Source organism: Malania oleifera, chromosome 12 (assembly GCF_029873635.1).
Source record: "Malania oleifera isolate guangnan ecotype guangnan chromosome 12, ASM2987363v1, whole genome shotgun sequence".
NCBI classification, from domain to species: domain Eukaryota; kingdom Viridiplantae; phylum Streptophyta; class Magnoliopsida; order Santalales; family Ximeniaceae; genus Malania; species Malania oleifera.
The window spans coordinates 7,301,675-7,326,951 of record NC_080428.1 but is presented as its reverse complement, the minus strand read 5'-3'; the positions used below and the strand labels follow the sequence as shown (position 1 = coordinate 7,326,951).

General features: G+C 36.5%; 1 protein-coding gene and 1 pseudogene across 2 annotated transcripts; both read left to right on the top strand.

Moving 5' to 3' along the window:
• LOC131143807 (F-box protein SKIP24-like) overlaps positions 1–17,072 on the top strand; it is a 35,434-nt pseudogene extending 18,362 nt beyond the window's left edge.
• On the top strand, positions 2,618–17,072 carry LOC131143806 (F-box protein SKIP24). Of its 2 annotated transcripts, XM_058092177.1 has the most exons (5): positions 2,618–2,909; positions 3,066–3,239; positions 5,006–5,168; positions 5,270–5,411; positions 16,628–17,072. In XM_058092177.1, exons 1-5 carry the CDS (start codon positions 2,665–2,667, stop codon positions 16,654–16,656), a joined length of 753 nt encoding a protein of 250 aa, XP_057948160.1. In that variant the 5' UTR covers positions 2,618–2,664; the 3' UTR covers positions 16,657–17,072. The 2 variants fall into 2 exon arrangements, with proteins under 2 accessions (XP_057948160.1, XP_057948159.1); XM_058092176.1 differs by lacking the exon at positions 16,628–17,072 and having other exon boundaries at positions 2,621–2,909; positions 5,270–5,830.
• Positions 17,073–25,277: the final 8,205 nt, after the last annotated feature.

Here is a 25,277-nt window from a genome sequence, read left to right as displayed (position 1 = left end):
TATTTTATGTTGTATAAGTGTAGCTAGTGAATAGTGAACAAAATCATTTTCAATTACATAAGGTGCACATTATATTCTTTAAAATGGGTTGGGTACATCATGTAATTATTTGGGTCATTAAAAGGGTGTACCCATTTAGGACCCAAAATTACAATTATAAAAAGGGGGTCTACCACTTAAAACACGGCCCATTTAAATTTTCAACCTAATCAGTCTATAATAGTAATTTATTGAATGTATCACTTAAACTATACTACGAGCAAGTAACTAGTTAATAATTAAATTCTACGCTTGCATAACATAATATGGATGTTCATTCGAACCACTTATAAAAGGATAAAACAATTATGAACGTAGTGACTCGTTCGATTTCTCTTAATTAATATGCATGATATCATTAATTGCATCATTCGTGCAGTTTAGAATGACCGTACTATGTTGGTTTTTAATTCTTCTATTGGTTATACCTATTATTTGTAATTAAATTACATAATTAAATAATTAACATTATAATATTAAAATCTACATGCATGATTTTATAATTATGGACCATTAAAATATAATATATGCATAATTACACAATTATGTGTATGCATGTATTTTTATTTGGTTCAATTTTCCAAATAAAAAAAACTAATAAGCATGCATGAACATACATTACATATTTGTTTCAGCTTAGATATGCTTAAAATTATGTAGATATGTAATTATATTTTTAACTACACCTATCAATTGAAATTAAACTATAATTACGTAATTAATACCGTTATTCGGAAATCTCTGTACATAATTTTATAATTATGGACAATTCAGTACAACTATATTCATAATTACGCAATTATAAATGTACACAATTGGTTTGGTTCATATGCATGCAACATGCATGTACGTAATTACATAATTGGTATGGTTTAGATATGTCCATAATTATGTAGGTATATAATTATAATATTGGCTACACCGAACTATCATTTGAAATTAAACTACATAATCACGTAATTAACATAATAATTTGAAAATATATGTACCTAATTTTTTAATTATGAACAATTCAATCTGAATATGTACGTAATTATCTAATTGGTTTGATTTAGATAAGCATAATTAATAGTTTGGTTCAATTATCCAAACCATCTAACATGCATGCATGTACGTAATTATATAATTGGTTCGATTTAGATACGTCAAAAATATGTAGTTATGTAATTATAGTAGTAGGTACATATCATTAGAAATTAAATTACGTACATAACTACATAATTAACATTATTATTTAGAAATCTAACCACATACATAACTACATAATTAACACTATTATTTATAAATATATGTACATAATTTTGTAATATGAACAATTTCGTCTCAATATGTACGTAACTACACAACTATATAAATATATATATGTACGAATTGGTTTGATTCAATTTTCCAAACTATTTTTTTCATAAAAAAATAATTTATGTTTAGAAAGAAGAGAAGCTACAATGTGCAGGGACAAGAGCCAGACACGGATCAGCATAAGATAAATCCAAACTATCCTTCCAACAGGCATGGATCAGCATAAGATAAATCCCCTATTTCATCACAGGAGCCAGACACCTACCCATATTTTTTTGGAAATCTATCTAACAATAACCCCCAGCACAATCAAAATCACTATTGTCATCACTTTCTAAATCTGAAACCTCCTTTTAGCTTTTCTAATCTCATTTGAACCTCCTTTTTTATTTCAAATTTTCAGATTATATTGTTAAAAATTTAAATGATTATGCGGAGTATATACAAATACTATTAAAGACATAAACTATAATGACATTATTAATTAAAAAAACTAACCTTCCTCTAGATGCAACGAACCAAAATACTCGGAACGCGGCGTGTGATATCAAACCAACACAAAACATAAACAATTATCTCATGTAAATCTAAACAAAATATTTACGTTATTTTTCAAAATATTAAATAACATACCCCATCTTCGGCTCTTAAATAGCCTCGCCTCGCCTTCGCCCGAGCCCGAACGGTCACCTGCAGCACGCAACGGTCGTCTGCAATCGAAGGAAGGTCTGCAGCAGGTCTTCTCTTCTCCTCTGCCTGAATGTGTTCTGCGAAGGCTCAGGGAGGATTTTAGCGCGCAAAACAAATCTCGCAGGTCCAACCTGCGAGATTCAACACATGTCACAAGCCCGCGTCTTCTACCAGCCACGCGTCGCCTCCCCGTACGTTGCCTTCTTAAATCTCGCAGGTCCAACCTGCGAGATTCAACACGTGTCACGAGCCCTCGTCATCTACCAGCCACGCGTCGCCTCCCTGTACGTTGCCTTCTTAAATCTCACAGGTCCAACCTGCGAGATTCACCACGTGTCGCCTCTCCGTTCGATCGCTTCTGAAATCTCGCAGGTTGGACCTGCGAGATTTCTTCACCCATCGTCACGTGTCACGTTACCCCTGCTTCGTTCTTTGCCACGCGTCGATGGCAGAGTGGCCACCAGTTTAAATCTCGCAGCATGAAGCTGCGAGATTACGTGAGCATTATTTTGAGAAAAAATTCCTTGTTCAGAGTATTATTTTATATTTTATTTACTTTTAATTATAAAACGGGAAAAAACTCATTCTAATTCCCAAGTTTGTTCACCCGCAGGGGGGGTGGAGAGAGAGAGAGAGATGTCTGTGCTACCAGACGAGCTCTGGAGACGAATACTGGAGATAGGGGTCACGGGTTTGAGTCTCGGCTACAAAGACCTCTGCTGCATCTCCATCTCTAGCCGACGCCTCCATAGATTGTCCACAGAAGACGTTTTCTGGTCCGCATTACTCTCTTCCGACTTCCCGGAAAGCCATCCTCCTTCTTCATCAAACTACACCCCATCTTCTTCCTCTTCTTCTTCTAAATCCCTTTACAGAATCAGGTGTTCTATCCGTCCCTCTGTTCTTGCGCTGTTTCTTTTCTGATAATAGTAGGAAAATGAAAGGAAAAAGGTTCATTTTTTTTAAAAAAAAATTAAGAGGATTATTGCTCGGTTTTGAGCGCACTGATTGAGAGAATTTTACACCAAATGAATTAGGTTTGAGCGAGACCGAGCACGCAAACGTGCGGCCCATCATCGTGCAGTGCTTAGACTAGAAAGTCAAATCGCTGAGCATTCAAGAAGGGCTCAAGAGATAGAGCTTCGGTCGGGGGAAGAGGTTGAGAAATTGAAAGCAACGATTGCGGAGTTATCGAATTTGCAGAGGGTTAGGTAATTTTAATTTTCATTTTTTGTACGTAAATTTGTTATTCATTATGTGTGTAAAAAGTTGTGCGTTTACGCTGATTTTGTTGCAAATCAAGGGTTTGAAACTTTCGTTGTTGTGATACAAAACTTTGTCGCTGAATTGTTGGATTTGGCTTATTCTTGGAAGGGTTTTTATGCTGTTTGAAAGCATATTGTAGTAGCAACTTGAACTTTATGTAATTGAGCAAAGTTTGCGTTGATTATAACGTCTTTAAACGAAAAAAGTTTGTTAAATGCTAAGCAAAAAGCATATTTGGATTTCTGAAGCTTTAAAAATATTGATGGGAAGCTAACTGAATGATTCATAAAGCTTTTAACTGTTTTTAGAAAAAATATTTAGAAATTCAATTCAATAGTCTCTATAATGTTGACCTTTAATTGGCTTTAAACATGCAAAACAATTTGATTGCTAACATTTCTAAGTATCTTGATGATTGGAAGGGTGCTCTTTATTCTTTGTGTGGCTGTATGACTTTGATTTAGACATCTTTTTACCTCATCACTTGCTTGCTGTTAGTTAGGATTCTAGTTGGCTGGCTGCAAATTTGGAGTGTGTGATTAGAGATTTCTATGGTTTAGTGTTGGTGAGAGGAAGGATCACTTCGTGAGTTGGGGGACAAGTTGTTTGTTGGTGAGGTTGAGGAAGGGGGGAGGGTGTGGGGGGCAAAGTGATTGTGACGTTTTGTGTTGGAAGTTAATTCTCTTTAGCATAAAATGATCAAAAGTATATTTGGTTTGCCAGAAAAGAAAAAAAAAAAAGGGATGCTAATATTGGAATTAGTGGTACCCATTGGGAGGCCCTAGAAATTCATTTCATATATTTCTTCTTTATTTCTTTCCTTGGTCAAATACCATTTGGGTGATGGTTCTCAGACTCAGTTTTGGGAGGATTTGTGATTAGAAGAGTGTCCTTTTTGGGTCGCTTTTATGCCTCTTTTGTATTTATAATTTTAATAATGCTTTTGTTTTTCTTTCTTTGGTTTTGCTGGGAATTTGTTTTCATGAGATTTTCATTGTTGAAGGGGCCTTAATGATAGGGAGGTTATTGAGTTCTATCTGTTGCTTGCTTGCTTGCTTGTTTATTTTGTTGGATTCATATTGACCTTCTTCTAGAAGGGATTCTAGGGTCTAGAGTTCAGATAGTTTTGGGGTGTTTTCCTGCAGAGCCTTTTATTGTCAGGTGATTGGCTCTGATAGTCCTTTCCCTTTTGTCAATCGTTTATGGCTAGCTAAAGTACTTTACAAGTTTAAATCTTTTATTTGGTTGATGATCCTTTCCAAGTTAACACCAATATTGCTACATATTAGGAGACCAAACAAGCCTTTACCTATTGATGTTTATGTGATGGATTATGGTAGTGGTTGGTTGTACTCACTTTTTCTTGGCATTGTTCTGTGGTTTGGAGATTATGGAACTGACTCTTTGGTTAATTTGGTGAGTATTGGGTGTGTTTGGTTCTTTGGAAATGACATTGATGAACTCCTTTAGATGTTTTGGAAGGTGTAATGGCTACAAAGTGGTGGATTTGTGCAATCTTTGTCGTGTCCTCTTGAGAATTTGTATGGATTCTTCTGTCGAAGTATTTCAATTAAAAAATGAATTGCATTTGAAAATGAGAAGAATAATAATGTACTATGATAAGCAATGTAGCCTTCCTCAGTTTGTTAATTTTTAAACTCTACGCTCTTGCTGAGTAGATCTTGTAATTTGTTCTGTAATTTCCTTCAAGGCAAGCATCCGTATCTTTGAATGTGTGGCAGCCAGATGTTATCCGGGACAGGCAAAAGCAGTTAGTTGAGCAGTGTGTTGTGCCAGTTGAATCTCGGATAAATACACTTGAGATGGAAATTAAACTTTGTAGGCAGCTGATTGCAGGACTTGATAAGGCCCATGTAAGCATTTTTTTAAATGTGTATTTCTCTCTAAAATACAACATGTGTTTGATGAGATATTGTGGGGAATGCTTATGATGGCTGTGTATATCGCATGGCAGAGAGAAGAGAAACGAAGACTGCAGAAAGCAAAGGAGCAGTTAGCATCCATGAATTATCACCCCTTGCAAGATAACAAGTTAACTACTATTGTGGTTGATGAACATAACATTAAGAGGAAGAAATTGAAGAAATGTGTTTTTGGTATGGCTCTAAGTTCTTTATTCAATAAAACTTCACTACATATTCATTTTAATCTGTGAGCTTTTAAGCCTGATGCCTTTTTTATTTGCACATATGTTGACTCCTGATTTTACTTGTTTCTCCTCTGTTCTGATTTTTTTTTTCTTTTTTCATTCCCCCTTCCGCTCTTCATTGGAAGTTAAGTTGCATTGGTGTAATGGATTTCTTGGGTTTATTTTTTTTTTTTTTTTTTGCTTTCCTCCTCCCTCCTCCCTCCGTACTATTTTTGACAATATCTGATGCTGTTTTTCATTTTGATTTTTTTTTTCACTCTTTTGAACTACTGATGAGGTTTAGAGTACAACCTTGAGCATTAGTGTACTTCTTTCACTAATATTCATTGAGGTTGGACTGCAGTAATGAAAAGAACCTGTTCTCACTGGAGTTCAATCTCAAATTTTATTGAAGAATGTTCTTCTCTATATCAGTGAGAAACTTTTATTTGTTTCATTTTGTTTTAGTGACTAATTTTTGGTGGGGCATGGACCAGCACACACTTAACTGAATCACTGCCATAGAATATGATAACTTAATTGATGAAATGCCCTGAGGAACTTAAATCAATATCATGATTTTCTATAATGTGTCATATTACATAATATGCATACTCCTTGATCATAGGGCTAGTTGAAAAACCATTAAACAAAGTTAGAACAACTTATTATCAGTATTACCAAAGTGATTTTTTATTATTAGTACTTTGCTGAAGATGTGCTGATTCTGCTTAATAGTAACTGGTAAAAATTTATCCACCACTTTTTCTTGAATGGAGGATACATAGCCTTTATGTTATCATATTCTCTTCAGACCTGCTTCCATACCAGGGCTGGTGATTTGGAGACAATCATATATCTTTTAATGAGAAAGGATAACTTGTTGAAGATTCTACAATGCTTATTGTCAATATTGCATCAGATAATGAGAAATTGTGAACAATTGTGAGCAAATATTGTGAGTTTGGTGGCACACTTGCCTTTTATTTATTTATTCATTTATTCTTTATCATTATTTTTAAAATTTGAAGTAGACAAGTGGAGTTTCATCATCTTTCTTGAGGATTTTTAATTTATCGAAATCATCACTTGACATTAGAAGATGGATTCCTTGGTAAAAATAAAAATTAGGTGCGAAAGTAGGTTGATGGGGGAGGGGCCATTTGTAATGGAAGAGATGAGAAAGGCAGTGATGGAGATGGATAGGGATAAAGCTCTAGGTCTGAATGGTTTTACTTTGGCTTTTTCCAGGATAGTTGGGATGTTTTGAAGGATGATGTAATGAGTTATTTCGGGAATTTCATAAAAATGTAGTGTGTAAAAGCATTAATTCCTCTTTTATTGCACTCATTTTCAAAAAAGAGATGTCGAGGAAGGTCATAGATTTTAGACCAATTAGTTTAGTAACTAGCGTGTAAAGTCTTGTCGAGGAGACTTAGGGTGAGTTCGACCCCCCTTTTTTTGCCTCAACTTCTCCTTTTCAAAAGTAAAAGTTGGATCGCACGTGTTTGGTAAACAACTTTTTTAGCTTTTAAAAGCCAACTTTTAGCTTTTTTGGTGAGCTTTTTCTTCAACAAATTATTTAGTTCCATTGTTTTCCTTAATTTTTTTTGAATATTACATAACAATCAATGCATTAATTATATTTTCTAAAAATATATATCTATTTTAGTCATTTTAAAATACTTTTAGGCACCTTACAATTTTTTTGCCAAACACTAAAGTCAGCTTTTTCTTTCTAACAACTCCTTTTTTCACAGGAAGGCCAAACATTTCTAAATCAATATAAAAAAAAACTCATTTTCATCAGCTGTTTTTTAAAAAAGAAATCCTTTTAAAAAGCTACAGGAGGGGCAAACTAAGCCTTAGGGAGGTGTTTGGGGATACTATTTCATTGGCCTAGTCTAATTCTGTTAAAGAGAGACAAATTCTGCATGCGATTCTGGTAGCTAATGAAGTGGTTGAGGATGTTGAATGGAGGTAATCAGGGAATTATTTTTAAATTAGATTTTGAGAAAGCTTATATTGAACATAGTGTATAGTTTTTTGTCCCACATCGGAATGTTAGGATAACCTCATTCTCTTGTATAGCTATATATACATCTCAAAGTTGTAAGCTAAGTACACCAAGTGATATTCACTTCCTCTTGTATAGTTATCTCTATTTTACTTTCTTCTTGGTATCAGAGCAAGGTTGGGTTCCTTGTTTAAGGTCCGGGTTCTCAATTGAGTCATATGCTTGGCACTCACCACGTATGTGGTGTTTGTGCATCAGAAAACTTTATTGGTAGTAGGTTGAGTCGTATCCTCTGTACTTGCCACTTTTAGTGGATCTTGTACATCAGAAAACTTAGTCTACTATTTCCCTAGTGACTCTGTTGATTATTCTGGCGACTTTTCAGTGCCCTTTCTCAGTGCTTTCCGGCGACTTCCGCAACTTTTTGTCAACCTTTCCGGCGACTTCTGACAACTTTTCGGCAACTTTCTTGTCCTTTATTTTTTTTGCCAATTTTCGGCATTTTTCTGACCATTATTCCGGCGACTTGCTTTGCTTTGCTGCATCGATACTTTTGTAGCCTATTCCTCTTCTTTACAATGGCTATCACGGACGGTGATATTCCATGCCTTGACTTATCTCTTGCTCAGACTGCTCATGTTCAGAAGGTAACCAGCATTCTTTTGAATGGTTGCAACTTTCATGCCTGGTCACAATTCCTTCGCTTATATTTGGGGGCTATATCAAGGCTGAGTGGTTGTTAGGATTGGAGTTTCACCCTGCTAATATTGATTCGGCTCATCGACAGTGGTCCATTGACAACTGTGTCATCCTGGGATGGATATTTGCTTCTATGGAAGATCGCCTCTACAAGATGTTATGTTTCACCTTACTGTTCATACCCTTTGGTCTGCCTTGACCAAAATGTTCACCCACACAAGGTGTGAGGCTTGGATTTTTGAGCTTTATTGGGAGCTTCACCAGGAGACCTAGGCTTCTTTGGGTTTGTCTGTGATTGACTTCTTCGGCTATCTCCAATCTCGGTGGGAGGAGCTCGCCTAGTATGAGCCTCTTTCTGAGTTTCCTACCGAGGCAGCAGCTATTGAGGCAAAGCGTTAGGGTCATCAGTATCCCTATCAATTCTTGATGGGTTTAAAACCTAAGTTTGAATCACTCCGGACTCAGATTTTGAACACATTCTCGGTGCCCTCTTTGTACGAGGCATTTGCAATGATTGATGGTGATGATCGGCGACGACGCCTTCTCCCTGGATTTGCTTCTTCTATTGTGCCCGAGCAGGTTGCCCTTGCAATCCCTACTGGTGCTAGGTCTGTTGACCGCAAAACTCGATTCTGCTAGCACTGCCAACAGAATAATCACACCATTGAGCGCTGCTTCATTCTCCACCCTAAGCTGTTGGAGCGTTACTCCAAACAGACCTCTCATGGTCATGGCCATGGCAAAGGTTAGGGACCTTCTAACATTGGAGCTATTGCAGAATCTCTTCCTGCACCTTCGGCTTCTCTTACTCCTGCACTTGCTATTGCTCCAGATTTCTCTCAACTCCAGGCTCAGCTTACTCAGCTTTAGTCTCAGATTAGTCTCCTTGCCTCTACTGCACTGACTGCATCCTTCTCTACAGCTACCTTTGTTGTAGGTAACCCTATTGCCTTTTTAAGTAAGTCTGGCACGCTTGGTGGCACACTCGTTTGAATACTGGACTCAGGGGCAAACAACCATTTGACCAGTGAGATATCTTTCATTACATCCCTTGTCCCTTCGTTGGTTCGTACTATCCGCATTGCCGATGGTACCTCTTGCTCCATTCATACCCAAGGCACTGCCTATTTATCCTCGACTCTATCCTTATTCCCTATTTATTATGTTCCACAATTTTCCTATAACTTGCTGTCTGTTAGCGGTATTGCCAAATAATATAACTGTGCTGTGGTTTTTTCACCCAACTCTTGTTACTTGCAGAACTTGAGTTCGAGGAAGATTTTTGGTAGGGGCTTTGAAAGGGACGGGCTCTACTACTTTGGCGATCCGCCTTCCTGGCATCCTCTTCTGGCTTTCAGGCATCTGTTTTGCCTTATGAGGTTTCCTCTATTTTCTCTTTAAAAAGCTTGGATTTGTGGCATGCCCGTTTGGGACATGCAAATTTTAAATATTTGTTTTGGCTGTTTCCAAAATTTAATAAAGCTTGCAAGAATTTTAATTTTTAGTGTGCTACTTGCAAATTATCTAAGCATGTTCGTTCATCTTATCCGTCTCGTATGCACCGTTCTCTTGCAGCTTTTGATATTGTTCATAGTGATGTTTGGGGCCCCTCCCCTATCTCCTCACTCACTCAGCATCGATATTATGTCACCTTTATTGACGATTACTCCTATTGTACCTAGGTCTACCTCATGGAAAATAAATCCGAAGTTTTCACTCATTTTCAGGCTTTCTTACGAATGATTAAGACTCAATACAATACCGTGGTTCGTATCTTGAGGTCTGACAATGGCCGTGAGTACCTCAATAATGAGTTTTGTGTTGCGTGTGTCAACAGGGTATTCTCCAACAGCTGACATGTCCCTACACTCCTGAATAGAATGGTGTGGTTGAACGCAAAAATCACCACATCATGTCTATTGTCCGTTGTCTTCTTCAGGGAATGCAAGTCCCCAAGTCTTATTGGCCTCACGTCGTTCTCACTGTAGCCTATCTTCTCAATTGTACCCCGAGTCGCGCATTTCAGAATTCTACTCCACTTCATGTTTTGCGTACTGATAGGTCCCTTTTCTCTCTTTTCCCTAGAGTGTTTGGATGCACGTAGTTTGTTCATGACCGGAGTCCTTCTCGGACCAAGCTTGATGATAAGGCCATCCAGTGCATTTTTCTAAGGTATTCCCCTATATCTAAGGGATATCGCTGTTATGATCTTGTTGGTTAGCACATTTATCACTCTTGATGTCACGTTCCATGAGACTATCCCCTTCTACACGGACTCCTCTCCTTCCATATCTCCACTAGTGCCATCTCCACTTCCTCGACTTGAGCTTATCTTTCTCCCATCTGTACCAGTGCCCTCTTCTCTAGTGTCGTCTTCATCTTCTGAGCTTGCTACCTCTGCCCCATTGGGCAAGACCATATCTCTCTCATTCCACAAGTTTACACTCGCCGACCATGCCCTTTGGAGCCTCTGCCGGCATCTTCACCGAGCTTAGGTATGTCTCTTATAGTCCTTGATCCCCCTACTCCCTCTTCATGACATCCTTCTCGTATCCGTCGAGCTCCTAATAGAATTTCTTTAGCCTATTCTACTGACTACCCTATCTCCAAGTATCTTTCTCATTAAGATATTTCCTCGAGTTATCGAGCCTTTTTGGGACAGGTTGATGCTATTATCATACTTCGCTCAGTTCATGAGGCCCTCCAGGACCCCAAATGGGTTGCAGTCATGCGTACTGAGATGGAAGCTCTACAGAAGCAGCATACTTGGGATCTTGTTCCCCCTCCTTCAGGTGCACGCACGGTGGGCTATAAAAGGGTGTTCATAGTTAAGCACTTTGCAGATGGTACTGTTGACAGGTATAAAGCCCGCTTGGTAGCCAAGGGTTTTACACAGATTCCAAGTCAGGATTTTCATGCTACATTTGCTCCTGTGGCGAAGCTTACTACTGTTCGCCTCCTAATCTCTTTGGCGGTTTCTTTCACTTGACCTATATATTAGCTTGATGTCAAGAACGCCTTCTTGAATGATGATCTTACTGATACTATTTACATGGATCCCCCTCCTGTTTTTTTTCGCTCAGGGGGAGTATTCTGAAAAGGTGTGTACATTGCGCAGTCCTTATATGGGCTTAAGCAATCATGTCGTGCATGGTTTAGAAGATTCAGTGATGTGGTCCTCTTTATGAGATTTATTCAGTGCCAGTCATACCACACTTGCTTTATTCGGCGTCTCTCCCATGGTCCTTGCACCATTATCTCTGTCTATGTGGATGATTCTATTGTTACAGGTAGTGACTTGTCTAGAATTGCTCAGATTTGAAAGGACTTGGGGGACACCTTTGACATCAAGGATTTGAGACCTCTCAAGTATTTCTTGGGCATTGAGATAGTACGCTTTCGCAAGGGCATTTCCCTTTCTTAGCGGAAATATGCCCTAGATTTCCTTATGGACACTGGTATGTTGGGATGTCAGCCTGCTTCTACGCCCCTGGATCGTAATATTTCCCCTTCTGCAGAGTCTAGTGATCTATTGATAGACCCTTCAGTGTATTAGAGACTTGCTGGTCGCATCATCTATTTGACCAACACTCGGCCTGATTTGGCCTATGCAGTGAGCCTAGTAAGTCAGTTCATGCATTCTCCCTAGACTTCACATCTTGATGACGTCTATCACATCTTATGCTATGTGAAGACCTCACCTGGATTGAGGTTATTCTATTTATCTGAAATACAACCAGGTCTTTTCGTGTTTACTGACGCTGACTATGCTGGGTCCAAGACGGACAGGCGATCTACCTCGGGTATTTGTACTTTCTAGGGTGATCATCTTCTTTCTTGGAAGAGTAAGAAGCAGATGGTGGTTTCACGTTCTTCTGTTGAGGCTGAGTACCATGCTATGGCACAAGGTACCTGTGAGATCTTGTGGCTACGCTCTCTCCTATTTGATATTGACTTTCCTGTGACAAACTCTTCTTTGTTGTTTTGTGACAACAAGTCTACTATATCTCTCTCTTTTGATTCAGTTCTGCATGAGAGGACCAAGCATATTGAGGTGGATATTCACTTCATCAGGGAAAAAGTTTGTTTTGGGATTATCTCTCCCCACTTTATCTTCTCCAAAGGTCAGATTGCTGATGTCTTCACCAAGTCTGTTGTCCCAGGTTTATTATAGACTGCTGTCTCCAAGCTTTGACTTGTCAACATCTTTGTTTCAGCTTGAGGGGGAGTATTGAACATAGTGTATAGTTTTTAGTCCCACATCGGAATGTTAGGATAACCTCACTCTCTTCTATAGCTATAAATACATCTCAAAGTTGTAAGCTAAGTACACCAAGTGATATTCACTTCCTCTTGTATAGTTCTCTCTCTTTTACTTTCTTTTGCTTATGATATGGTTAATTGGGGATTTCTAGATAAGGTAATGGTTAAGGAGGGCTTTGGGTTCTTATGATGTATAGGGATCATAGGTTTCCAATTTTTCTATGGTTATTATTGGTTAGCTTAAGTAGTGGTTTGAGATGTCCACGGGGTTAAGGTGATTTGTTATCTCCGTTCTTGTTCACGTTGGTTGCAGGTGGTTTGAGTAGGCTGGTATTGTGTGCTCAAAATTATGGTGTGATTAGGTGTCTGGAGGTAGGTAAGGATAAGGTGGAAGTGTCTAACTTACAATTTGCTGATGATAATCTTTTTGTTTTAGAGAATATTACTGAGAAATTTTTCAAGATACTTTGTTAAAGTTTTTTTAAAAGATTTCAAGATTGAGCTAATTTGGCAAAAGTGGTTATTTGAGCAGTAGGGAGTTGGAGGATTTTAGATTCCTTGCGGGGTGCAATTTGTCGTCTTGGCCCATTCATTATCTTGGCCTTCCTCTTGGGGTTAATCCTTTGTCCACCGCTTTTTGGGATCTGGTGCTTGAGAGGGTAGGGAAGATACTAGGAGGCCTATATTTCCTTGGGTGGTAGGATTACTCTCATCAGTGCTTGTCTCTCTAATACTCCTATATACTATCTTTCCCTTTTTAAAATTCCCATGAAAGTAGCCAGGAGTTTAGAGAAGCTTATGAGAGTTATAATTGTCTGGTATTGGGGAGGATAAGAGGGATCATCTTGTTAGTTGGGAGGTGGTCAGGAGATCAAAATCTGAGGGAGGCCTGAGCATTGGTTGTTTGGTTTGTAAAACCATTTCTTTAATAGTCAAATGGTTATGGAGATTCCCCTTGGAGTGGTTCCTTACAGCATAAAGTAATAAAGAAAGTATGATATTCATAGGAATGAGTGGGATTCTAGAAAGAGTGGAACTGGTTCTTATGCATGCCCTTGGAAATTTATCTCTTAGATTTCTCTTTTTTTCTTTCCTCTCTACATTTTCTTTTGGGAAGATATTTGAGTGGGTGAGACTTCATTGGAATACCTTGTGCCTCGATTGTGTAGACTTTCATCTGTGCTTGATGCTCCTATATTTGAATTCTATTCTTCTAAGAGGGGTCTCATGTCTTGGGACTTCCTTTTCTTTAGGTGTTTCAACGAGAGAGAGAGAGAGAGAGAGAGAGTCTGAATTCATTCATTCCCAAAATCAGGGGGCTTAGTAGGCTTTGGATAGGGGACTCTTTGGATTGGCTTCATTTTTTGGCTGCATTTTGGGCCTATTCTTTTGAGGTTTTTTAAGGGTATCTCGCTGTTTGACATCCAAAGGGATTCGAATGCAGCATTGATGTATATACTTTAGTTTCTTTTTTTTACCTTTTGATTTTGCTGCAAAGGCGGATGGCTTGTTGATCTTGGACAAGAAGCAAGACCTTGGGAAGATCGTTGCTCGAGAATTATTAAGAAGAGTTGGGTCAAAGAATTGTTGAGTTTAGTTAGTAGTTTATTGTGTGTTTAGTATTAATTAGTATAGGATTATGTGTATTTGGGGGTTGTTTGTATTATTTGTCTAATGTAGGGGTTTGTTTGTAAGTCATGTTGTTTTCGGGATATATCTGTAATTTCATGTGTAGAGGCTTTCTCATAAATAGTGTGTGAAAGCCATGTTGTATGCGGCAATTTTTGAATTTGAATTTGAGAAGTGAACATGAGTTCCCCCTTGTATCTCCTCTCTCCTCCCTTCCCCTTCTTCTCATCAATTTCTTTTTATCTCTCCCATGCTGCAGATCCTTGATGCTGCCCTTGCATCTCAAGTCCTCTTTTTCTTGTAATACTGATAATAGGTAAATAATCAAAACATGCTGATTAAGCCTGCCCCTGAGAACCGTGTACTTCTTAAGTAGTGTACATGTACCCATACCATGACCTGAAACGCACCATGTTCTAGGTAACTATGGTTTCGGATTTGCTTTTGTATTAGACAATAGGGTTACAAGCACAACCATACAATAATACGAAAAAAGCCCTGTTTGGTTGGTCATTTTTGCAAAACAATTTTGAGATTTTACCTGAAAAGAACCTCTCCCCTTTTTAAGCTTTTGAAGAATCGTTTGCTGTCCATTTGGATACCACATTCACAATACATGGTCAAAAACCCAGATTCTTTTCCTCTAAGTTTCATATTTCACCTTCCTCCTTCCCTAACAGTGACGAGTTCCTGCTGCATGTGAAGGTGCTAGAAAAGTAAATTTCCAGAGATGCATTCTGTTGAACATTGATGACTCGCTTGGAATTCCCTTGCAAACTTTGGCTCACTTATTTTTTTTTCTTTTTCCTTGTGATTTTGTGCTACATTTTATGTAAAGCACATTTCTTCATTGCTTTATCCAAACACATTACTCTGTGTTTTCACCTCCTTTTTTCTAATGACTCGGAGCTCCTACCTGGGCAAGCCCTTTGGACCCACCCAGGCAGCACCAAACCACAGGATGAAAACATCGTCACCCGCCCATTGATAGATCCTTGGTAATTCACCAAGCAAACCATTGATACTCCGTGTTTTCACTTTTGGGAGCTAAACTTGATTTTAATTATCTAAATGCATTTTCAAATATGAAATATGTACAATACAACTTCTTGTATTCATTTTCAAAAAAATCCGAAACATGTTTTCTGGATTGATGATCAAATAGGGTTTGGGTTTAGCTTCAATTTAAATTTCCTATTACTTGTACTGGGAATCGACTCTCAAAGCAGAGTACACTCCCTTTGAAACACAGGAAACTTCTCATCTGTATACCCTGTTAATGATTGTTAATTCGGCGAAGAAATGAATGCCGACCGTGCCACCCTATCTATGCTGTGTAAACTTCTGTTGTTTCTGTCCATAATCCTCTGGTGCAAGTTCCCAAGGAGAAGAAAAATGAGAGATTGGAAAGTTTTGGACATTGATGTGTGCTGTCAGCATAATGGAGCAAACAATATTATTCTCCATTGTGGGGGGCAACAAAGCATTGCAATTGTCCTTGCAGATGCTCATGCAATGTGATTGTTGCTCATTGCTTGGAATGTCAAAAGTGAAGAAATTCAGTCAAGCACGGGTAAATGGTGGGAGTAACTATGACTCTCTTAAGGTAGTCAAATGTCTCGTAATCTAATCATTGATATGCATGAATGGATTAACAAGATTCCCATTGTCACTGTCTACTATCTAGCGAAACCATGAGTTTGGCAGAATTAGTGAGGAAAGAAGACCTTGTTGAGCTTGACTCTAATTTCACTTTATAAAATGACTTGAGAGGTGTAGGATAAGTGGGAGCTGGAAATGGTGTAGAATAGATTATGTTTTGATAGCTCTATTATTTAGGACTACATCCATTTGAGGCTTTAATTTAGTGATTATGACTAGGGTGGCTGAAAAATGGGGAAGGAGTATCCAGGTTTCAATCACCATGGTGGTATGACATTTTTTGTTGCTAAGAAAGGACTGGGTATTCTCCAAGGTCAAGTTTTAATTAGACATCATCTTGCACTAAGCAGATTTCTGTGGGCCTGCATCTTAGATGCATTCAGTTGTCAGTGCACTGATTAAAAGCAGTTAATACTAACCTGATCTAGCTGCAGTGGAGTTTCAAGGATTGAGATGTGTGGTAGACTAGGGGAATGTTCTTTGGAATGGGGATAATTCAAATCAACAATTGCACTAGCTGTTGAGATGGCAAGATTCAATTGCTGATATTATTGTTCTGTATGTGCGAGTGCAGTTGGCAAGTGGCCCGACCAGTCCAAAGCCATTACAGAAACCATGGACTGGGAATTTTCACGCTGGTGCCGTTGGATAAAGAACCTAGTACAATTTCAAAGGTCATCATTGGCCCGAAATCTGCCTCCATGGGGATGCAATTTTGTATGTTTCCTGGCTGCTTACGTAGCTGAAGCTGCCTGATTCCTCTGTACAACCTTGGCCCTTTGAAGAAGATTTTCCCCACTTGTGGGATTTGTTATTTAAGCTACCTCTAGTGAAGTAGTTCATCATCCTTGTTACTTCCATGTTTGATTGGGATACAGAACAGGCAATAACTTGTGTGTTGATTCTTTCTCCAGAGCATGAGAAGCAGGCGAAGATATTGTAGATTGGCTGCTGTTGGCGCTCTGGATCAACGAGCTTGCAGTTCCAGTCTCCCCCTCTCATCTCTGTTTAATATGGCCATTGAGACTTCTGTCCACGACTGAGGTGACAAGCCCACTGTAGATGCATGGCATTGGGGAATGCACCAAGATCCACCGTAGCAAAGGCACAAGGGAAGTAGAATTGAGTTTGTTCGCTGAAAACTGATATTTTAGTGGGAAATTAATCCATGTTTGGTTGTAAAAAAAAAAAAAAAATAGTTTTTTGTTTTTTATTTTAAATTTCTAAATAATCACACAGATATCGCTTTATTTTTCAAATTTTCAAGATTTATGTAGAAATGTAGATGAAGTAAAACGAAATGTTTTCAACTTTCTAATACAAATTCAAAAATTTATTTGAAAAGTTGAAAATGAAAAACTATGTTGTACTAGTTTACGTGGCCTTGTACAATTTTCAATTTTAGTTAAGTAGCTTTTGTAAGCATGAATGTGAGGGTTTGAATTTGGATGTGTGGGCATGTATGGATCAGACAAATGCTCTACGATTTCAGCCGGTGAATGCTAAATGGTGCTGCATTTGGGTTAGTTCAGTGCCTCAATGGGTGAACTTTTGTTGCTGTGTGTGACTGAAATTGGGTCCAATTTGATCAACTTGTTTCTCCTTGTACTTTTGTGATAAATAAATAGACAAATATTTTGACAAGAAAAGTTGTCGCTAATTTTATAATTCAACTATTCATCTTATCAGAGTGTATTTTGTTTTTCCCAAAGCACATTTAGGGTCCGTCTAGAATTTAAAAAATATAAAGAAAGGAGAGGAAATGTGTAGATATTTGTTTTTTAATATTTGGTTACCGAGCAATGTAAGAAGGAAAATAAAATATGTGAACAAATAAATGAATAAAATTTTAATTTTACACGTGAATAAGATTTGATTATTCTTAATTTTTAATCATGTTAGAACAAAGAGTATGATGGAAATTGTATTTACTTTTTATTTTCTTTTTCTTTCCTTTTTTCAAATAGAATTCTTGATGTAAACAAGACTTAAATAGACGATATCAATATTAAAGACCGGTTTGTCACCGAGTCTATTTGAATTTCTTTTCATGAAAAAAGTGTGTTCAATAAATAAAATTTTGAAAAAAATAAATAGTGCTTATATCATTTAGCTAGGAAGAGATTTTGCACTAACATTTATTTCAGATTTTTATTTTATTTTTTTTGTCAACAATTACAAGATATTTGTTTGAAAAATGAATTTAAGGTAAATTTAAATCTACTATTAAATACAAATTCACTATTGTGAGTCATTCTAAAAGACAAGAATTTGAGAACACTAACTAAATGCATTTGAAATCTCTCCCAATGCCATGTATATTTAGCCAATTTTTTATGACTATTTATTTCTAATTTTTGGGAACAAAGCTCATTGACAGTCCTTGAAATTTAGTAAAAATGATGTAGATAATTAATGACATTTCAAAATTTTCATAGGATTTTTTGGACTTTGAATTCCTAAACTATCTCCCTAAAATGTAAAAAAAAAAATAAAAAAAATAAAAAAAATAAAAAAAAAATCATTTGTATAGGGCGATGCGTGAAATTTTTGAAATTTCATATAAGTTCACATCTTTTTTTCCGTCCATCAAGCATTAGCAATACAACAAGTGGTTGTTCATCTCCCTCACTGCAAAAATGGTCATTGGACTTGCAACTTAATAAATCAGTTTCGTCACTAAACTTTATTTTGTTGCCATTCATGAATCCAAGTTCTGGAAATTGATCTAATTCCAATTAAAACCTAGCAATCATCAAGGAAACTGGATGGAAGGTTGTGATGGCGCCAAACAACTTTGGTAGGAATTGGTATCAAGTTATGGTCCTTATCTCTCCCTCCATATCCAATATTTGTATTTAGAGAAGTCTTGGTGAAACCCTAGATCAGTTGGAACCATAGATTTGAATTCCTTGACCTTGGCCCTATCACTATTCTATAAGTTCCCTAACCTAGGAGCATCCTAGCTCGAGAGGAAGGAATAGCCCAACATTATGCCTGGTTCGAACACCAAGAGTAGCTCCTTACACGTTGCCATACCAATAAGCTACTCATGGACTGATGTTAACCTTGGTAGGATGGTTTCTTGGGTGTAGAAACAATGGGGTAACAATGGTTTCATTTAGCAATTATAATTTATAGTTTCCTATAGTTGCTATATTCTTGAGTTTTGGTTTCGCTTTTCATCAATTTCATTTTTGATATTTGTTTAGCAGGTGGATAGATCATGTGGCTACTTTAGATGGTATGATGTGGCCTCAGAAGGAAGAGGCAAGGATGTCACTTTTGACTTACTCCAAAAAGTAAAGAATCTTGAGAAGAAAATGGCAATGTAGAAGTTAAAAGTGAAGATTTTGTGTGTACCGCCGGTGTTGTGTGTGTTATGATGTCTAATGGTTTGGTGGTTGATGAAGCAAGCACCGAGTTTAGGGGTGTCCCGAGTATAGTGCCATGTAATGTTTTTTGGGAGGCAATGATTTGGCCTTTTTATTTTTTTTATTTTTTATTTTTGAGAAAACAATCTATGTTAAGTTGCAAGTGAAGATGAGGTTTTCTATTTAATATCATTTGTTGAAGACGGCAATGGAGCAATGATATGCTCATGTAAATTTCATTTGTAGTTTAGATTAATGTATCCTTGATATGGCAATGCGGGTATAAGGTACATCATGAAATGAGGCGCAATATTGGGAAAAAAAAAATATAAAATGCTTGGGAAATATGCAAAAATAGATGCAAAACAAATGGGGAAATGTAAAAATAGATGCAAAGTAATACACTGTAAGATAAGGTGCAATATTGCAAACAATGAATAGACACGACAAAAAAACATGCATTTGATATTCCATCACATTCATTAAATATGGTGTGATTCCATTATATGTATCAATTAAATAAAAAACAACTATTGCCTTTGTCCATACTTATAATCCATTACAAAACAACTTTCCATAGCTTACTATCTAAAAAGGAGATTAAAAAAAAAAAAAAAAAAAAAACTCAAACCAAATAGTTGCTTCTTGTAGCTTGTTGTACACACCACAACTTATTGTTGTTGTCCATACTCCATAATCCATTACAAAACAACTTCCTACAACTTGCTATCCAAAAGGGGGATTGTTGTGCAAATTAATGCATAGTGGAAACAAATGAACTTACAACGTAACAACCAACAGTAAAATATACATAAAATACAATCATACAGATTATATGAAAGTAATAGAATAATGACACGAAGAATTACGTGGTTCGACAATGTCTACATCTATGGAAGCAAATGTAATTAATTTTCACAATCTTGTGTCCAAAGACATAGAGTTACATCATACAACATGTATATATAACATTTCCAAAGGTTTTCCATTCGAAACCCAATCTATACAACTTCCTAATTCAAAATTTGAAAACCAGCGCTGAGTAACCTAGCAAAACCATCGACAGTTTTAGACATACCGTCGACGATTTAAAGTTGAGACCAAACAAGTGATGTAACAGGAACAAATTCATCGACTGTTTCTCTGCACCTGGACAAAACCATCAATGGTTTGATCGTGCTCAAACTTATGGAGTTAGAACCCAAGTAGCCTTTCATAGTTCAACTACTTGGTTCATTTCTAACCTTGAGTATCCAAATTAGGAAAACAAAGTCCAAATTGAATTAGACCAGTTCTAACTCATTTGTAGGGTTAAAACTTATCTATAAGAGCATATAGGACCAAAATATCCTCACGATTTCAAAGTTAAGCCCTTAGAACGAAAGTAACATTTCATAGTTCAACTAGTAGTTCAATTTGAACTTCGAGTATCCAAATTGGGAAAATGAGGTCCAAATTGAATTGGACTAGTTCTAACTAATCCATTGGGTTGAAATGGATGTGTGAGAGCCTACTTAGCTTAATAATTCCTCAAGGTTTCAAAATTATGCTCTTAGAATCAAAGTAGTATTTCTTAATTCAATACTTATTTCATTTTGGATTTTGAGTGTCCATATTGGGAAAATGAGGTCCAAATTGAATAATACCAGTTATAATATTTGCATAGGATTGAAAAGGATTTGTGCAGCATAATGCGGCTTAAAAATTCTTCATGTTTTCAAACTTACACACTTAGAACCAAAGTAGACTTTCTTAATTAACTAGTTTGTCTGTTTTGACCTATAGTGTCAAAATTAGGCAAATGAAGTCCAAATTGAATAGGATCAGTTCTAACACATCTAAAGGATTGAAAATGATCTGTGTGAGCTTACATGACCAAAATATTTTGCAAAATTTCAAAGCTATTCACTTAAAACCAAAGTAGTCTTTCTCAGTTCAACTAACTAGTTCATTTTCGACCTTGAATCTCCAAATCAGGAAAAATGAGGTCCAAATTGAATAGTACGAGTTCTAACATATTCTAAGGGTTGAAAGAGATGTGTGGGAGCTTGTGGGGTCCAATAAATTGCTAATGTTTCAAATTTATACACTTAGTAACAAATTCAAACTAGCCTTTCGTGGTTCTACAACTTAAGTTCATTTTGGACCATAAGTGTCCAAATTAGGAACATGAGCATAAAATTGAGTGACACCAAATCTAACATATCCAAAGGGTATGTGTGAGAGCTTATAGGACCAAATAATTCCCCACATTCCCAAAGTTATTCCCGTAGAACCAAAGTAGCCTTTTATAGTTCAACTACTAAGTTCATTTCAAACCTCAAGTGTCCAAATTTAAAAAAAAAAAAATGAGGTCCAAATTGATTGATATTTGTTCTAACACATCTTTAGGATTAAAAAGGATCTATGGGAGCTTATAGGCCTAAAAATTCCTCACAATTTCAAACTTATGGACTTGGAACCAAAGTTGCCTTTCTTAGTTCAACTAGTTAGTTCATTTTGGACCTTGAATTCCCAAATAAGGCAAATGAGCTTGAAATTGAATGGCACCAATTATAACACATCCATAGGATTGAAAAGGATCTATGGGGGCATACAAGGTCCAAAAACTCTCAAGATTTCAAACTTATGCCCTTAGAACGAAAGTAACATTTCGTAGTTCAACTACTTAGTTCATTTTGGATCTCGAGTGCCTATATGAAGAAAAAGAGGTTCAAATTGAACAAAACCAAATCTAACACTTCTATAGGATTGAAAAGGACCTTCAAGAGCTTGTGGAGCCCAAGAATTCGACACGGTTTCAATTTTATGCCCTTAGAACTTGAGTAGCTTTTTGTGGTTCAACTAGATAGTTCATTTTGCACCTCGAGTGTCCAAATCGAGCAATTAAGGTCCAAATTGAATGAGGCCAGTTCTAACATGTCTGTAGGATTGGAAAGGATATGTGAGAGCTTATAAGGCTTGAAAATTTCACATTGTTTTAATGTCATGCTCTTAGAAGCAACATTACAGTACTTATTCGTACTTCAACTACTTAGGTCATTTTGGACCTCAAGTGTCGATTATGCTCTTAGAATAAATATTAAAGTATCCATTCGTATTTCAACTACATAGTCCATTTTGGACCTCGAGTATCTAAATTGGGCTAATGAGGTCCAAATTAAATAGAGCAGATCCAATAGATCAATAGAATTGAAAACGATATGAGAAGCTTGTAGGGCCTGAAAATTCCAAACGATTTCAAGGTTTTGCCTTTAGAGCAATATTAAGATTTTGGTAATTTTTGTATATTTTATTAATAGTAATTATTTTCCTATATTTATTTCCATTAATTTTGGGCTTTATTTGTTAAGTTGAACAATACTAATTGTTTTCTTTAAATTATAATTTGTAGGTGGTGTGTTCAATAGATATGGTCTGTTCTATTGGTGGTAAAAGACAAAGACGATGACCACTTCTTTTTTAGTTATATATATAGTCATCGTAGATATAATTAAAACTCTTAGATCGATATATGTAATTTCTAATTGTTTTCTTTAAATTTTAAGAAAGTCTCATTTTTGAAATTACGGGGCTTACCATGATAAATTTTGAAATTGAAGGACATTAATTGTAACGACTTGATTTTTTTTGTTTATATATAAAATGTAAAATTTCACTGCTCTAATACCTTCTAATATAAACCATAATATCATCACGGACCTAGTAGGGACCGTGGAACCTGTATATCCATAAACTACTTATGTAGTGGAAAATAGGAAGCAAATAACCACATCAAATATTTACAATACCAGAGAGTTAGTATCTCTCCAAAATATACTCAACCATTCCCAAAATACCCTCACTTGAACCTAGGGACTATCCAAAAGTGACTTCCCAAAATACTTATCCTCCGGACAGGGCAGTACAAGGTCCCCTATCTCGGTGCCTGATCTGCACGCCTACCTGGATCACTTGAAAAGTGATAAATTACTGGAATGAGACAACTCTCAATAAGGTGAAATATGCTATTACTAGAGTGTGGCAGATGAGTTACATATATTTTATACAAATAAAAATTCTGAAACTAAGTTAACTGATAAAAATTTTTTTATTGTGACTCACACCTATATAGTTTAAGATACAATTGTGTTAACTGAACTTCCTACTTATTCATATTGATAATAATATAATATATATGCTATTCACTGTAATTCTATATACATATAAATAATTGTGATAATACCCTGAAAAACTGTACGTCATGATTTAACCCCTCATGACAGGGTTGTGCGGCCCGTAGATAGGACTTAACACTGGTTGGCCGATTAGGATAAGTCAACTGAACTCCGAAAGTCAGATCGGCCTCCTCAACCCTAATTGATGGGAAGCCTATCTATAACATAGGCACAATCGACTACTAAAAAATCCATATACTATCTGAGTTATGTGGTTGTACTATGAACTGAAATAGCAACGGTACCGTGCTCTGCTGATTGAATCTGACTGAATAATTCATCAGAGTCTGATACTATATAATACTGGTATTTATAATTATCTTACTATTTTTATCATGATTTTGGAATAACCATATTACTGTAAAACTTATCTGAATAAATGACTGAATATCTAAATGTTTATATATCTGAATATCTAAATATCATGGTTATGAAGTCATGGTAACCTGAAAATGCTATAAATCATGTTTCTGAACATTCTGTAAATTATCTATTTATATGTATACTGGGAATTTATAATTCTGTAGAACATATATATATATATATATATATATATATATTTCATGATATTTTGAGGACTGTATAAATTCTGTACTAAATAATTACAAACTCATGCCACACACCAAATAAAACTCATGTGTTAAAATTCTGTATAATTCTACATTCTGACGTATTCAAAATCACACCATGTACTCATATTCAAATATTATAATTGATACTGATAAAAATTTGTTGAATTTTCTAGCATAGCATATTTCCTTTACTTGGTTTACTGAGAAGCCCACAAAATAACCGAACCTACACCTGCACTTGCAATGTTCCCAGTACAACACCCTGAAATTTACATTTTCCTCAACAAAATTACAGTATTATCTTACCTAATATATTCTCCTCAGTCCAAAAACACCAAAAGCCTTATAAAACTTAAAATACCCAACTTACCCAAATTTTGGGATGGTGCCCAAATTGGCCTAACCAACGATCTACTCTAGTAGACTTTAAGAAAATCTTCCCAAGAGTAGCGTGGTGGCTTCCGATCATCGAACCGGTCGAGAATTGGGCCAAAAATCTAGAGAGAAGGAGTGGAGGAGGAATTTTAGAGAGAGAAGAGGAGTTTGCATGCAAAATTTTTTGCTGAAATTCGAGTTTGAGTTATTTATATATCTGGCTTCATCGACGAGGCCAAGAAGGAAGTTTGTTGATGAACTCATAACCTTCATCGATGAGTTTTAGGCCCTGAAATTACCCCTCTCGGTAATCTTTCATTGACGAGACACGTGGCGTGCGACGAATCCAGTAGGGTTTTCGTCAACAAAACCTGCTTTTTCCCCTTTTTGAATTTCCTTTCTTTTCATTTCCTTTATTATTATTTGCTATAATTTTCCGGATTTCTACATTCTCCCCTCCTTAAAAAAACTTTCATCCTCGAAATTTACTATCTGTATTAAACACCATCCTTTGAGGAAAATGACTACTTATTTTATTACTTACCCTCACTTGTGGTGAAGGAATACCGTGGTTACATTTAGAGTCTTGGGAGATTACAAATACACATATAATAAAATTTTCCCACAACCAAAATGCTATCTACTAACAGAAACTATTACATATACTGACTATCCTATACAAAATAAATTTAACATACGTACCTATATATTTTCTTGATTACTATTAATCTCTACTGAAAAGGTGCGGGTATTTCTGTCTTATTTCTTCTTCAAGTTCCCAAGAAGTTTCTTCCACCGTGTGATTCCTCCAGAGGACTTTTACTAATGGTATTTTCTTACTGTGCAATTCTTGTTCCTTCCTGTTCAGAATCTGCACTGGGGTTTCCTCATAAGCCAAGGTATCACTAAGTTCTATCTCTGCATAACTGACTACGTGAGAAGGATCTGGGACGTACTTCCTTAGCATAGAAACATGAAATACATCATGTATTCTAGACAAAGCTGGTGGCAGAGCTAGCCTATAGG